This window comes from Punica granatum, chromosome 5 (assembly GCF_007655135.1).
Source record: "Punica granatum isolate Tunisia-2019 chromosome 5, ASM765513v2, whole genome shotgun sequence".
Lineage (NCBI taxonomy): Eukaryota > Viridiplantae > Streptophyta > Magnoliopsida > Myrtales > Lythraceae > Punica > Punica granatum.
The window spans coordinates 25128463-25143531 of NC_045131.1; the positions used below are offsets into that span (position 1 = coordinate 25128463).

Sequence of the window (15069 nt, forward strand, 5' to 3'; positions counted from 1 at the left end):
ATGGTCATCAAGTTCAAATCCCCAAAGCATTATTATTCAGACTTCTTTCTACATCTTCATTATGGCTGTAGAGTAGAACTGACAACTACTGTTAGCTCCCATGGTTCTATATGCAGGAACGAAGATGTGAACCTCGGAAGAAGTCTTTCTTTGATGAATGCATGTCTGCCTTATGCTAAGGACCACAACTAAAATCCAAGGAGAAGTCTTCAGGATAATACTCCATGCATTCAATCGCATCACAATCAGTTGGCAAACAATGAAACATTCTGCCACTACATCGATTGCAACACGGACAAGCTCAGTGACGGAGGAAGCACAATGATTCCTTCCACACCTCACGCAACTCCCCAACGTTTGCATTTACTTTTTGCAATGCATCCCATGCAATTTACTTTTCTGCATTTCGGGTACGTCCCGACTACTTTCCGCATTTCGGGTACGTCCCGACTACTTTCCGCATTTCGGGTACGTCCCGACTACTTTTCGCATTTCGGGTACGTCCCGACGGGTACGTCCCGACTATTTGCACTTCGGGTACGTCCCGACTACTTTTCGCATTTCGGGTACGTCCGACGGGTACGTCCCGACTATTTCCGCACTTCGGGTACGTCCCGACTATTTTCCGCATTCGGGTACGTCCCGACTACTTTTTGCATTTCGGGTACGTCCCGACTACTTTTCTGCACCATGCAAACCGCCGGGCAAAACACCCCGCACCTTGCAAACCCGCCGGGCAACACGCCCCGCACCCCGCAAGTCCATTGGGTAGGCGCCTTTGAACCATGTTGTTCATTCGGTATGCGCCCCGTGCATATTGCAAACCCTTCGGGTACGTCCCGACTACTTTTCTGCATTTCGGGTACGTCCCGACTACTTTTCTGCATTTCGGGTACGTCCCGACTACTTTTCCTGCATTTCGGGTACGTCCCGACTACTTTCCTGCACTTCGGGTACGTCCCGACTACTTATCTGTTTAGGGGTCCATCCCCTCAGGTTCATCCTGACTTTTACATTTCTGCATCAGGTATAACATCCCCACATATCCAAAGTAAGAGGGAGAAGACTGTTATCGGAAATTCCATGTCAATCATTGCTATCAAATTGGGGCGCTTCTGAAGTCTTTGGCTGCATCCTCTACTCGAGCATGCAGTCAAAGAGGGGCAAGCTGTCAGCACCCCATTTTGGCTCACCTTTCCAAACGATGATATCAGCAATGATCCAAGCCACAACCTGAGCAGAATACAGAAAAACGACTTAACAGAGCAGAAAATCACTATTCATCCTCAAGTCGGCAAAATCGGGCAAATGACACATGCATATGACAGAAGGACTCCAGGGGTCACCAAAGGGTAATAGAGTGACTAGAGAGCTCAGCAATATCCAAAACCGGCATTTTCAGTATATCACACGGACAGTTCTATTTTCCGATAGTTCGCTCGATCATCGGAAGACAGCCAATATTGGACCCCAAAAATCCACTCCAATGCCAAACAGATGAAAAGTGTCCCCAAAGGCATTTTGCAAATCATCTGCTCTATACAGAACAACTTTCTGTATACAGACAACTTTTCAGTGGAAGTCCAAAAATGCCGGTTTCTCGAAGAAAAGTTAATTCCAAATATCAGATGCGGCCATGCCCCTCAATCATACAGAGCACGAGCAATGCTTCATATTGTCTTTTAGAAGCCATACAGACACTCTGAATGACTTCCGAATGACAAAACGGGCATACCCTTCTTCGGAAGAGCGTAACCGGAGACTGGTCTGATGGAATTACGGCAAACGAAGTTCACACTACATTGCCCTGAAAACTCCAGCGGACATTCGCAATTGGGCAAAACAGACAGCAAAACCCTTCACGGTTTCCCGAGTAACCTCCGAGGGGCACAAAAGGCCATTTTCAGTGAAAATCCATATCCGGAGGTCCTCTTTGGGGAAACTTGACGCCGGATGCTTACCTTACACAATGCTAGCCTTCTCAAGGCTCAATGTGGAATTGTCGGAATGAATCACACAACTCATCTAGACCCCTCGAGCAGTGCTTTAAGGGTCTCAGATGCACTTTTCATATCCTTAGAGGCCCAATCTCAGCAAACAGAGATCGCAGTAATCTCCGGATCGCCCAAGAAACTCAGAAAGCAATCTGAGAAATCCAGTTTCGGCCTCCTAGGACATCTCCGGCTCCATATTTGTATTTACCGGCTTAAGGGACAAGGGCCCACGTAATTTGACAATTTATGTCAAAATGACCGACGTGGGATGCAGATACAAGATATGCTGTCAGAAGTGGGTAACCTCGCTCTGAATGCATAAAAGGAGCAAAACCGGCTTCCAAGCCTCATACAGACATTTGGCAATTTCTCACGGAAAATGCCAATCTCGGACTCATTAAATCCATTTCCTCGCGTATATCGATAATTCGACGTTCAATTCAAACCACGAACTTCGAATGCGCGATCAATCGAGACCCGAGCTTTTTCCCGGTTTCTCCTCTTCGGTCGTGGGACCCACGGGCTATTCAAGATGAGTCACCCTTTACTCTAGAAGCTTCTTCTTCTTCTTCAATGCAAGAAGCCAACTTGCACTCTTGCTTGAAAATATCCAAGAGTTTGAAGACAACACTCAAGCCTCCATCAATGCTCATCAATGCTCATCAATGTCTTATCTCTTCTTCATTAATGCAATGGAAGAGGATGAGGCTTGATATTTTCTAAGCATGGGGTTAAGAGCACTTGCTTTTGCTAATTGTGTCATTAGCTTTGCCTATAAATGGCCCAAAAGTGATTAAGATAATCACTTCTCCTCTTACACACTCTCTCCAACCTTTCTCTTTCAAGAAATCCTCTCAAACTCCATAGCCAAGAACACTCAAGAACCAGAAAACTTCAGCACTTAGAAGGAAGAGAAAAGAAAACCGAAAAGATCAAAAGAGAGCCTTGAGTTCTTAAGTCGGAAGCCGATGTTCATCATCCCGACTTAAGCTCAAAATTTCTCAAACTTCATATCCCACTCATTTTGGACCCATGGAGTTCATTGGTGAAATTGGTTTTTCCATTTGAAGTCTTTAAATTATTGTTTCAGGTCAAATAGTGCATTTCGGGTGAAATCGCTACTCTCGGGTGAATAGTGACCGCCAGCGCCAGCCGCGCGCACGCCCGCGCCGCCCGCGCGCACGCGCGCCCCCGCGCGCACGCCCGCGCCTGCCAGCGCACGCCGCGCCGCCCGCGCACGCCCGCGCGCCTGCCCGCCCCCCGCGCACGCCGCGCGCCTCCCGTGCATTCCAGCCGCATTCCCCGTGCACCTAGCTCCCCGAACGTGCATCCTTTGCACCCGAGCATCCTTCCAAGCGTTCAACCGAGTCACCCGACTCTCGAACACTTCCCCGACTCTTTCCTCGTATCCCGAGGCTAGGTAAATCACTCTTGACTTAGAGGAGTTAGGGCTTTTTATATTTTTGCATGGCTATGGAGTACTATGGTATTTTATGCATACTTAACTTGCAAGACTTAACTTTTATGCAATTTTATGTTATATTATGCATGTGTATTACCTTATAACTTGCTAGCATGTCGGAAAAAGGTTTGGATTGTTGTTTGGAAGACCATCCCGACCCGGAAATGGCAAGTGAGCTCACGGCCAAGTCTCTAAATGGGATGGCCGAGACTTGAGTTGCTCTTTTCGGGTTAAGATTGGTCTCCTTAGCCCGATCCAAGTTATTTTCCGAGTTTATTTTGTTGTTCTTGCATGCATGAAGCCGGTATTATTTTATCGATTCCTTAAATAACATGTTTGTGAATGTTTGCATGTTTAAATGAGTTAATCAAATCATGGTAATACCGGCTTTTGTCAAAACGTGTTATTCATGATGTTTGATGTTTGAGCATGCGAAAAATGATTAAACCAAGACAAGGAAATTCTTTGTGATTTGAATCGAGCCATGAGAGTATTCGGCCATCTTTGACAAGGTGAAGCCGAGGGCTTCTTGGCCCTTTTTGGATCAAGAATGATTTCCTTATTTCGAGTTTAATTCATTTCTCGGATTGTACGAAAGTGTAATTTCGATATTTCCACGATTCCCATGTTAAAACATCGATTACATGTCTTTTCAAAACAAAACATGCATGGATTCGGGTATCGTTGACTCATTCGGGTCCATTCGGTTACGAGGGTAGTTTCGGTCATTGGACCAAATATCCTCGATCCTTACGGATTCGTGTTGGTCGCCGAATCACGAATCGTTTTCACAATTAAAGTATTCGGCAATAACCTTAAGCATTAATTCCACGAACGGGTTAATCGGGACGTTCACACGGTTAATTCATTCCATTTAAATAACTTTGCACGAATTGGACATTAATTTGTAACTCGCGTCGACGAATTACAAAACGGTGTTAATGCCCTTTTCAAAACCCTCATACTTTCAAATCCTTATTGTGTTGTTCTCCTTTTCTGAAAACAAATTTTCAAATCAAGGGCAAGAACATCATTTCGTGATTCGCCGACATCCTAGCGCAGTTTAAGATGTCAGTTGGGTATTCTGTATCAAAATACAGTTATCGGACTAATCATTTCACTCGACTTAACCAAATCCTAGAAAATGGTTAGGCGGAACTCTAGGTTCCAAATCTAGAGTCAAAATACAAGTTTGGATCAATTCAGTGGTAATTCAGTGTCACAACACCGAATCACTATAAAAGCAATCTACACACATGATATTCGATTCTCTTTTCCAAATTTCCAACAAAAGCAGAATACTAAAACATTGGCACGTGTTTGATTGCTTAGCATATGGCATTTGCTTGCAAAAACACTTTTGGATTAATAAACTTTTTAATCCACATACATTCGGTAAATACAAAACACCTTGTCTGTTATTAACATGTTGCGTGTCATCTTTCCGCACTTGTTTGCCATACGGGTCGAGCTTGATCCCTAGGCCGAATAATATTAGGGTTCAACACCCTAATCATCGAGCACAGGGTTCAACGCCCTAATCAACACTCACAGGGTCCAACGCCCTATTCAGTGAGAGCGTCCATTGAATTTCAGTTCTTCGGTCTTTTTCCCTAAACTCACGGTGAGTTAGAGTGGAATAATAACCGAACGCGAGTCGACTGGAATTCGGCCATTTGTAATTTGTATTTATTGTTTTCGAGAGCATTGTAAGGATTTTATTTTGTACATTTATTCTGTAAGAATTCCAGTCGGTGAGCGAACGGTCCGAGAGTCGAATTAATCGAATCGGTCTAATGCTTGCCCAGATACAAGTAAATCCAAGAACTCGCGGTTCTGGTTCACGCAGGGATTCAACCTCCATGGTTCGATGAACTGTAACGCAAGATTGTGAACCAATTCCCCGACACACAGGTTTACTTCTCTCTCAGCTTCTCCACCGACATCGTTTAATTCATCGAAGTTACGGTGTCAAAACGTGTGAGCCGAGTGCAGCCTAATTCATGCGGTAAATAAAACAAAAATGCAAGCCTAGCAAACCAGAGTACCGAAAGGGCGTGCGGGATATAGGCCCGCACGTAACATGAACCCCCGAACACGGATTTTTCGATTCCGCACAGATCAATGCCTTAACGACAAACTAGGTGTTCCATACCCCTAGACTCGGGTAACTTATCCGCCCTCGACCTACGGGTCGTAAAATGATAAGTGGTGACTCCTTCTCTCACGCGTGTCCGTCACGCGTCCCCACGGGAAGGTGGACACTCCCAAGCCGCGCAATCCAAAAGCGCGCAATGCGGTCCCCGACGAGAGTCCACATTCGGGTTCGTACATGGACGCGAAGTCCGAAAAGCAGTAAAGGTGGACACGAAGTCCTGGACGCGAAGTCCGAAAAGCAGTAAAGGTGGACACGAAGTCCTGGACGCGAAGTCCGAAAAGCAGTAAATGTGGACACGAAGTCCTGGACACGAAGTCCGAAAAGCGGTAAAGATGGACACGAAGTCCTGGACACGAAGTCCGAAAAGCGGTAAAGATGGACACGAAGTCCTGGACGCGAAGTCCGAAAAGTAGTAAATGTGGACACGAAGTCCGAAAAGCGGTAAAGATGGACACGAAGTCCTGGACGCGAAGTCCGAAAAGCAGTATAGATGGACACGAAGTCCTGGACGCGAAGTCCGAAAAGCGGTAAAGATGGACACGAAATCCTGGACGCGAAGTCCGAAAAGCGGTAAATGTGGACACGAAGTCCTGGACGCGAAGTCCGAAAAGCGGTAAAGGTGGACACGAAGTCCTGGACGCGAAGTCCGAAAAGCGGTAAAGGTGGACACGAAGTCCTGGACGCGAAGTCCGAAAAGCAGTAAATGTGGACACGAAGTCCTGGACGCGAAGTCCGAAAAGCGATAAAGATGGACACGAAGTCCGAAAAGCGTTAAAGATGGACACGAAGTCCTGGACGCGAAGTCCAAAAAGCAGTAAATGTGGACACGAAGTCCAGAATGCAGTAGATGCGGACACGAAGTCCGGAAAACAGTAAATAAGGACACGAAGTCCAAAGAACGGTGAATGCGAGAGTAAGAATCACTGTTATGAGGTAGCGTAGGGCTATCTGTTCGGTGTTAAGCCGGTATTGTGTTGAAATAATGCAGTGATAACTGCGCCCTGTCGCTGGTCGTGCGCCCATGGGTTTGTCTGGCGGAGTTGACGTGTGCTCCTTTTTGGGTCCTTCACCCGAATAGGGACTGCGACCTGTCGAACGAGACAGACATAAGCCCGCTCGGGGAGACGCCTCCCGGGATCTGTACACTCAGACCTGTATGCAGGAAAACGATAACCAACGATCGTTGTCAGTCGGGTAGAACTTGCTGAAATTGCGATATGTAAAGAAATCTATGTAATGATATTCCGGGAATTTAGATTCCGTGGCCGTTCGAGGGGTGACCGCGTCCCCGAGTATGACATGTATTTGACTTGAAGGAATGGCCTTTGCAAAACGGGCATGACCCGCAGAGTTTTTTGCATGAAGGTAAAAGGAAGGATCTTTAGGAATCCTCTAAATCAAGGATACGACGATTCGAACTCATTTCGAGGCATGTCTTGAACCCGTAAAGTCGAAGAGAGTTTGCTTGCGTTGAAAACCGCTAAACCACTACTTGTCATAGCTCCACACGAGGTATCGCAGCTCTTTCGTGGTTGAACCGACAATTTCCCCTAATTTTTGCCCAGGCCGCAAAACGCGCGACGACTTGACGGGGTATTTTATTTTGACTTTTCTCTCATGAATGCTCTCCTTTTGCTACGACCGCCCAAGATAGGGTCCGATCGCACCTCTCGGTTCCTTTAACTTTTGCCTAGACCGCCCTTTGTGGGTTTTCAGCCTAGCAAGGATATAATTCATGCTCTCCTTTTGCCATGGCTCCCTTTTGCGGGATTTTAAGTCGTGCCCCTCATTCCCTAATTTTTGCCTAGGCCGCCTTGAGGAGGTTTTCAACCTAGCGGGAAAATTATTCTTTTTCTCTCAGAGATGTTCTTATATGGAAGGATTGAATGGAGATGGCATAAATGCTGATAATAGAAAAATGTGCTGAAGTAAAGCGGGCGCGCAGCCAGAAGAATACGGAAGAAGACAAGTGTTGGAAATGCGAGTTGTAGCTGCGGGGACATGCAACGGCTGTAGAACGACGAAGCACCCAATCAGGGATAGTACTTCTTAAGGGTATCGGCGTTGACTGGGAGCGCATTTTCAGTCCCGTCCATGTCGCTTAAGATAATTGCCCCTCCGGAGAAGACTTCCTTGACGACAAAAGGCCCGTCGTACTTGTATGCGAACTTGCCCCGAGAATCGGGTGTAATATGTAGGACTTTCCGCAGGACGAGGTCACCGGGTTTGAACTTGTGGTGGCGGACTCTTGCATTGAACGCTCGGGCCATTCTCTGCTGGTAACATTGGCCGTGACAGAGTGCCGTTAGTCGCTTCTCGTCAATGAGATTGAGCTGTTCACAACGTTGCTTCGCCCATTCTGCTTCTTCAAGTTCGGTTTCGGCGAGGACCCTCATGGAAGGAATCTCCACTTCGATCGGGAGGACGGCCTCCATGCCGTAGACCAAAGAATACGGGGTTGCCCCGGTTGAAGAGCGGATAGATGTTCGGTATGCCAAGAGCGCGAAAGGAAGCATCTCGTGCCAATCTTTGTAAGTCACCGTCATTTTCTCGATGATCTTCTTGATATTTTTGTTTGCAGCCTCCACTGCACCGTTCATTTGGGGACGGTATGGAGTGGAGTTTGGGCTCGTCAATGACCCTGTTGTTCAGGTTCTTGGCATTGTCGGTGATGATCGTCTCGGGAACTCCATATCGGGCGATGATGTCACGCTTGAGAAAACGTGCCACGGCATTTGCTGTGACTGAAGCAAGCGTTACGGCCTCGATCCACTTGGTAAAATAGTCTATCGCTACCAAAATGAATTGGTGTCCGTTGGATGCTTTGGGGTTGATAGGACCGATCACGTCGATACCCCACATTGAAAAGGGCCATGGGGCTGCCATCGGGCGCAACTCGTTAGGCGATGCTTTGATCTGGTCGGCATACACCTGGCACAAGTGGCAATGCTTGACGTGTTTGACGCAATCGGCTTCCATGGTGGACCAAAAGTAACCCAAACGCATGAGTTTCTTGGCAAGCATAAGCCCGCTCATGTGGGGTTCGCAGCTCCCTTCGTGTATCTCTCCCATGAGACGTTGTGCCTCGACTTCGTCAACACACCGGAGTAGTATGGCGTCGAAAGAACGGAGATAGAGAGTTTCTCCACTCAGGAAATAATGTGCTGCGAGTTGCGGAAGTGTTTTTCGATCACGACGGTTAGCGAATGTAGGATATTGACCGGTTTGCAAGAAATGCTTAATGTCTTCGTATCAAGGCTGCTCATCGGTCGCTTCGATTGCGTCGCAGTGAGCAGGGCCTTTGGCGATCTCGATCTCGAGTGGTTCAATGAGGTTTTCTTTCGTGATGCTCACCATGGATGCGAGCGTCGCGAGTGAATCTGCAAATTGGTTCTTGATGCGAGGTGTGTATGTGAATGAGATTTTCTCGAAGTTCTCCGCTAACTCCTCAAGATACTCGTGATATGGCACTAGTTTCTCGTCCTTCATCTTCCATTGCCCCAGAGTTTGGAAGATTGTAAGCATAGAATCTCCGAACACTTCCAATTCCTTCACCTTGAAGTCGATCGCCGCTTGCAGGCCAAGGATGCATGCCTCGTATTCGGCCACGTTTTTGGTGCAAGGAAAATCGACTTTTCCTGCAATCGGATAATAACGTCCGTCGGGGGATATCAGCACTGCGCCGATACCAGAACCGGTGGAATTCACTGCGCCGTCGAAATACATCTTCCATGCTAATTTGTTCTCCTCACTATCCACTTGGAGAATCCCTTCGTCCGGAAAATTAGAGTTGATTAGCGTATCGTCTTCGATTGGGAACTCCGCTAAGTGATCTGCAATTGCCTGCCCCTTAACCGATTTACGGGGCACATATTCAATGTCGTATTCTGTCAGCTGACATCGCCACTTTGAAATGTTCTTCATGGAAGATGGACTATCGAGCAAGTACTTCAGGGGATCCGCCTTTGACAATAAGCGGATAGTGTGGTAGATCGTGTATTGTCGAAGTCTCTGCATAACCCACACTAGCGCGCAACATATCTTCTCAATCTCCGGGTAGTTAGACTCCCCTTCGGTAAACTTCTTGCTCAAATTATAAATGGCGTGTTCTGTACGCATGGACTCGTCTTCCTGCCCTAACATGCATCCTAGGGATTGCCGGCGCACTGTCAAGTAAAGGATCAGCGGACGATCTGGTGTCGGCGGAACTAGCACTGGTGGCTGAGCCAAATATGCCTTGATAGTATCGAAGGCCTTCTGACATTCCTCGTCCCATTCAATTGCTGCATTTTTACGAAGCAGACGAAAGAGTGGTTGACATTTGTCTGTCAAGTTTGCGATAAATCTTGCAATGTAGTTCAGCCGTCCCAAGAAACCTCGTACTTCGCGGGCCGTCGATGGCGGACGTAGCTCCCTGATTGCCTTCACCTTGTCCGAGTCAACCTCAATGCCTCGCTCACTGACCACAAATCCTTACAGTTTCCCTGACTTAGCGCCGAATGTGCACTTCGTCCGGTTGAGTCTGAGCTTGTACCTCTTGAGGCGGTCAAAAAGGCGTTTTAAATTAACCAGGTGGTCCTCTCCTTCTTTGGATTTGGCAATCATGTCGTCAACGTAGACCTCGATCTCTTTGTGCATCATATCGTGGAATAGCGTGACCATCGCCCTTTGATATGTTTCCCCGGCGTTTTTGAGGCGGAAGGGCATGACTCGGTAACAGAAAGTGCCCCACATTGTGATGAACGTCGTCTTGATCTTGTCCTCTTCGGCTATCCGAATCTGGTTATACCCGGAGAAGCCATCCATGAAGGAAAACAACGTGTGGCGTGCTGTGTTGTCGACTAAGACGTCAATGTGAGGTAGGGGGAAGTTATCTTTGGGGCTGGCTTTGTTGAGGTCTCGGTAGTCGACGCAGACTCTAACTCTTCCATCCTTCTTCTCCACGGGCACGATATTCGCTACCCATTCAGAATAATTGCAAACCTCCAGGAACCTTGCGTTGATTTGTTTAATAATCTCCTATTTGATGCGAAGGAGAAGGCCAGCACGTTGCCGCCGTAAGTGTTGTCGCTTGGGTGGAAACCTCTCTGTATCAAGCGGTAGGAAGTGCTTGACTATCGACGGATCTAAGCCCGGCATGTCGGCGTAGGACCAAGCAAAGACCTCTTGGTAGTCGGTTAAAAATTCTATCATCCTGGCTCGTTGTGTAGGGTCGAGACCCGTCCCGATCTTTAGGATGCGAGGTTCTTCTTCGGTACCCACATTGATCTCCTCTGTCGGCTCTACGGAAGTGAGTTGGCGGTTCTCAAGGCGGCGCAAACTCTCTTCTATCTCGGGCACTCGACCATCCTCGTCGAGTCCTTCCCGAAGTATATGGGTCGGGACTCTTCAAGGAGTTCCTCGGATGGGTTCGAATCGACGCGTCGAAGACTTAGATTCGAGTGGAGCCTGGCGATTTAAATAAATTGTCTTAGAAACTTTAAAGTGCTGCGAATAAGTGAGAGAGAAAGAGAAAGTAGACACGAGAATTCTGAAAGATGCATGTAGGGATTTTATTAATGATGAGGGCGCAATGCCATAACAAGAATCCCTCTTCCGTCGTGTGGCTTATGGCAATGCCGACACGCGGGGAATATCAAAACATAGATGGCCTTACACATCGCGATTACAACCGAGTAACGCGGGACTGAGGTCCAGTTGTTGAGTTCCTCATTTTCCTGCGCGAGGCAGATGTAAGCCCCTGGAGTTGTCTCCTCGGTGACGGCGCATATGTTTGGCAGGTCAACAGGCTCGCTGTCTGAATCCGAGGAGAGACCGTCAAGTGTACCTCCGACAATGTGTGGAGGCCCAGGAAAAAAGTAGGAGAGCGGCTGAAACGGGATGCCCCTGTTGATCTTCCCATAGCGTGCAGCGAGACGGTGAAGGTGCTTGCCCCTGCGGGCCTCAATAATCTCGTGACAGGAAGAGCGAAAACCGAGTCCCCTTCTGTTCTTGTACTCTTCGACTTCGATGGGGCGGTTGATCCCCTGCCCATGTGCTCCGAGTCCGGTGCCGGGGATGTAATTGTGGCGCAGCAAAACCTTCCCCACCATGCGGTCAGCGCGAGTTGGACCGATCTCTCCGTAGTCTCGAATGACGAAGATGGTTTCAAATGAATGGAAGGGGAGGTTTTGATCGTCCCCGATACTGATGTAGGGAACAGCTGTCTCCTTGTAAATGGCGTAGTCCTCCTCACCCTTGACCGTGATAAGTCGATCTTCTGCGATGAATTTGATCCTTTGGTGTAGGGACGAAGGAACGGCGCCAGCTGCATGGATCCACGGTCTCCCGAGCAACAAGCTGAAAGCATTCGGAATGTCTAGGACTTGGAACGTAACAGCGAATGAGCAGGGACCCACCTCGATCACCAGGTCGATCTCTCCATTTACTTCCCTCCGCGAGCCGTCGAAGGCTCGAACCGCAGTCTTGCTCGGACGGATGCGGTTAAAGTCCACGTTCATCTGCTTCAGCGTGGAAACCGGGCAAACATTGAGTGCCGAGCCATTGTCGATCATGACCCGACCGATGATAAAGTTATTGCACTTGCAGACAATGTGTAGTGCCCGCGAGTGTGCCCACCCTTCTGAGGGAAGTTCATCATCTGAAAATGAAATGTTGTTGGAGAAGATCGAACTGATAGTCTCTTCAATCCGCTCTGGAGCCGTTTCTTTGGGGATTTGCGCTGCTGTTAGGACCCTCAGAAGCGCTTCACGATGTGGCTCTGAACCCAAGAGGAGGGCGAGTAGTGAAATGTGGGCTGGAGATTTGCCCATTTGTTCAACGACCTTGTATTCGCTTGCCTTGATAATCTTCATGAAGGCCTCAGCTTCTTCTTCAGTCACCTTCCTCTGGGGAATGGACGAGGCTTCCGGGGCGACTTCGGGCATTGCCAGGGCTTTCCCTTTGTTTGCAGCCTTCGGATTTTCATAGACTCGACCCGAGCGCGTCACGCCCATGACGCTAAATTGGCTCTCGAGGTTCCCAACACTTCCCTCGTAGGTCCACGGGACCTTGCTATCTTGATATGGCTCTCGTGCGGGGACTTCTATCACGAATGGGGTGGGCGTGGCATCGAACCCTGCGTACCCTACACCAGCTTCTGCAGGAACATATTCGATCACAAACGGGGCCGGTGCCTCCTGTCCGGTCTCGTACTCCCCTATAGCGCAAACACCGATCATGTTAATGCTAGGTCCCGAGCTCGACCCGTGATCGGGAAGAGGATTTGATTGCACGTTCGGGGGTTTGACGGCGTTGAACGTGAGTTGCTTGTTGTCAATCAACTGTTGGATCCTCTCCCGTAGTTTCCAACAATTGTCAGTGGTGTGACTGGGCGCGCCCTGATGGTACTCGCAGCGCCGACTCTGATCTTGGATGGTTGGGTCGAAATCAGGGTTAGGTGCTATCGATCGGATCTTGTTACCCGCGAGGAGTTGCCGGTATATGTAGGAGAGCGGAGCCGGCAGAGGTGTGAACTGTTTACGCCGCGTTTGTGTTGCGATGCCCTGTTGGTCCTGCGGAGCCGGAGCCCGTTGCACCGGCTGAGGAGTTCTCGAAGCCGGGGGCCTACTTTGTTGAATCGGAGGAGGAGCAGGGGCATAATTATGGGCGTATTGCTGCGGGACTGACGACGGAAAGGAAGCCGGCGGAGCGGAATAGTAAGCTTGCTGTGTTGGGGGTTGTTGTTGATAATGCACCGGAGGTGGGGCATACGCTTGAGTGGCCGGTGGTGCGGGCGTGTAGCTTATGGAATATTGCTGGGGAGCCTGGTGCCCTGAGTTGACAGCGTTGACGGACGTGTCTTTCCCTCTCCTGTTTCCCGTTGTCCCAGTGGCGGCCCTCTTCGAGGACTCTCCCTCCTTTTTCTCGACCGGACCTTCTATCTTGCCGAGCTTAATGCCGATGTCGAGCTTCTTTCCGGCGTCGATAAGGTTAGAGAATGAAGACGTGTGGGCCAACAAGTGCAAGTAGTAGGCCCCTTTAAGAGTGGAGTGGAATAATTGGATCTGCTGTGCCTCACTGATCGGAGGGACGTGCTTCGCCGCTCTAGCTCGCCACTTCACTGCATAGGCCTCGAAGCCCTGGTCCTCTGTCATCTCCATCGTGCTGAGCTCCAGCAGAGTCGGGGGCGTCTCCGCACAGTACCTGTACTGGTCGATGAATTTGCTTGAGAGGTCTGCCCACGTAGGGATGACAAACTATCCTGGAACGTATGGATGACAAACTCTTCGTAGTCCCAGTACTGCAGCATTTTTCCCCGGTAGTGACGGAGATGGTGACGAGGGTCGGTCGTGCCGTAGTACCTCTGGAATTCAGGCACCTTAATCTTTGGGGGTAACTGCATGCTTGGGAAAAGACTCCAATCGCCGTCGCCGGCATCGAGGCGGGAGTCGCCTGATTGTAGGGCTCGGATATTCTCTTCCAACTTCTTCAATCTCTGTTCCTGTTCAGTCTCCGTTTCCGGGAGAAAATTTGTGGGTGGAGCTCTAGGGGCCGCGTGGTTCGGCGTGCCCGGTTCAGAATAGGCTATATTTATGGGAGGTGGAGCTTGGTAAGAAAGGCCGATATGGGGTTGTGGAACTTGGTACGGGGGAGGTTCAGCAGTGTGAGCAGGAGCCTGGGCAGTTGTAGGCAGGAATATGATCGGCGGTGGGACAGCGGAAGTCGAAGCTGGGACCGACGCAGAGACCGGAACCGGGACTGATGTGGAGATCGGTGGAGGTATGAGCGTAGGTGGTTCCAACATTGTCGCTGAAGCAGGTGGTGCTGGAAGATTGTTAACCGGATGGGCCGCCGACGCGTTCACTATCATTGGGGCAGACGTATCTCCATTATCAGGAATCAAGGTCGGCTGGGCCCATGGGCTTGGATCGACCGCTGGCCCGTACCCAGGAGGTGGGGTGAAGCTCGAAGAAGCGCGATTTGGGCCTTTGAGTAGGGCCATGAGCTTGGCTATATTGGTGGCCATGGTGGCAGCCAGTTGATTGACCGTGCTCTCAAGTACTACAATACGTGCACGATCATCAGCTGCGGAAGATGGCTGCCCTCCTGAATATGCCGGGTGTGGGCCCGAAGATAGAGGTGGCTGAAGATGAGTCGGGGAAGCTCCCCGATGTGCTGGTGGCACGCCTGCAGGAGACACGGGTGGTGGCGGCGCATGCATAGTCGGTGCTTGAGAATGAATTGGGGTGATAGGCGTATCTTCCTCAAAGACAGCTAATTGATTTTCTTCTGCCATTCTTTGCTGAAAACGAGTGGGATATCGATGAGGTGCCGCCAGTTGTTAACACCTAAATTCCATAAGTGCGTGAGTAAAGATTCTCTTTAAAATGAATAAGGTATTGAATAAAAGAGGAGATGCATGAAATGCATGAAATTTGAAAACTAATGCTGCCATTTGTATTGACTCCGAACGA

At 49.1% G+C, this 15069-nt stretch overlaps 1 protein-coding gene across 1 annotated transcript; it reads right to left on the reverse strand.

Annotated features, from left to right (window-relative positions):
- Positions 1 to 8866: 8866 nt before the first annotated feature.
- LOC116209093 lies at positions 8867 to 14621 on the reverse strand. Its single transcript, XM_031542650.1, has 5 exons — positions 13879 to 14621; positions 12205 to 13798; positions 11645 to 12114; positions 11271 to 11548; positions 8867 to 8994 (listed from the first exon to the last, which is right to left on the reverse strand). Exons 1-5 carry the CDS (start codon positions 14619 to 14621, stop codon positions 8867 to 8869), a joined length of 3213 nt encoding a protein of 1070 aa, XP_031398510.1.
- Between the last annotated feature and the right edge of the window lie 448 nt (positions 14622 to 15069).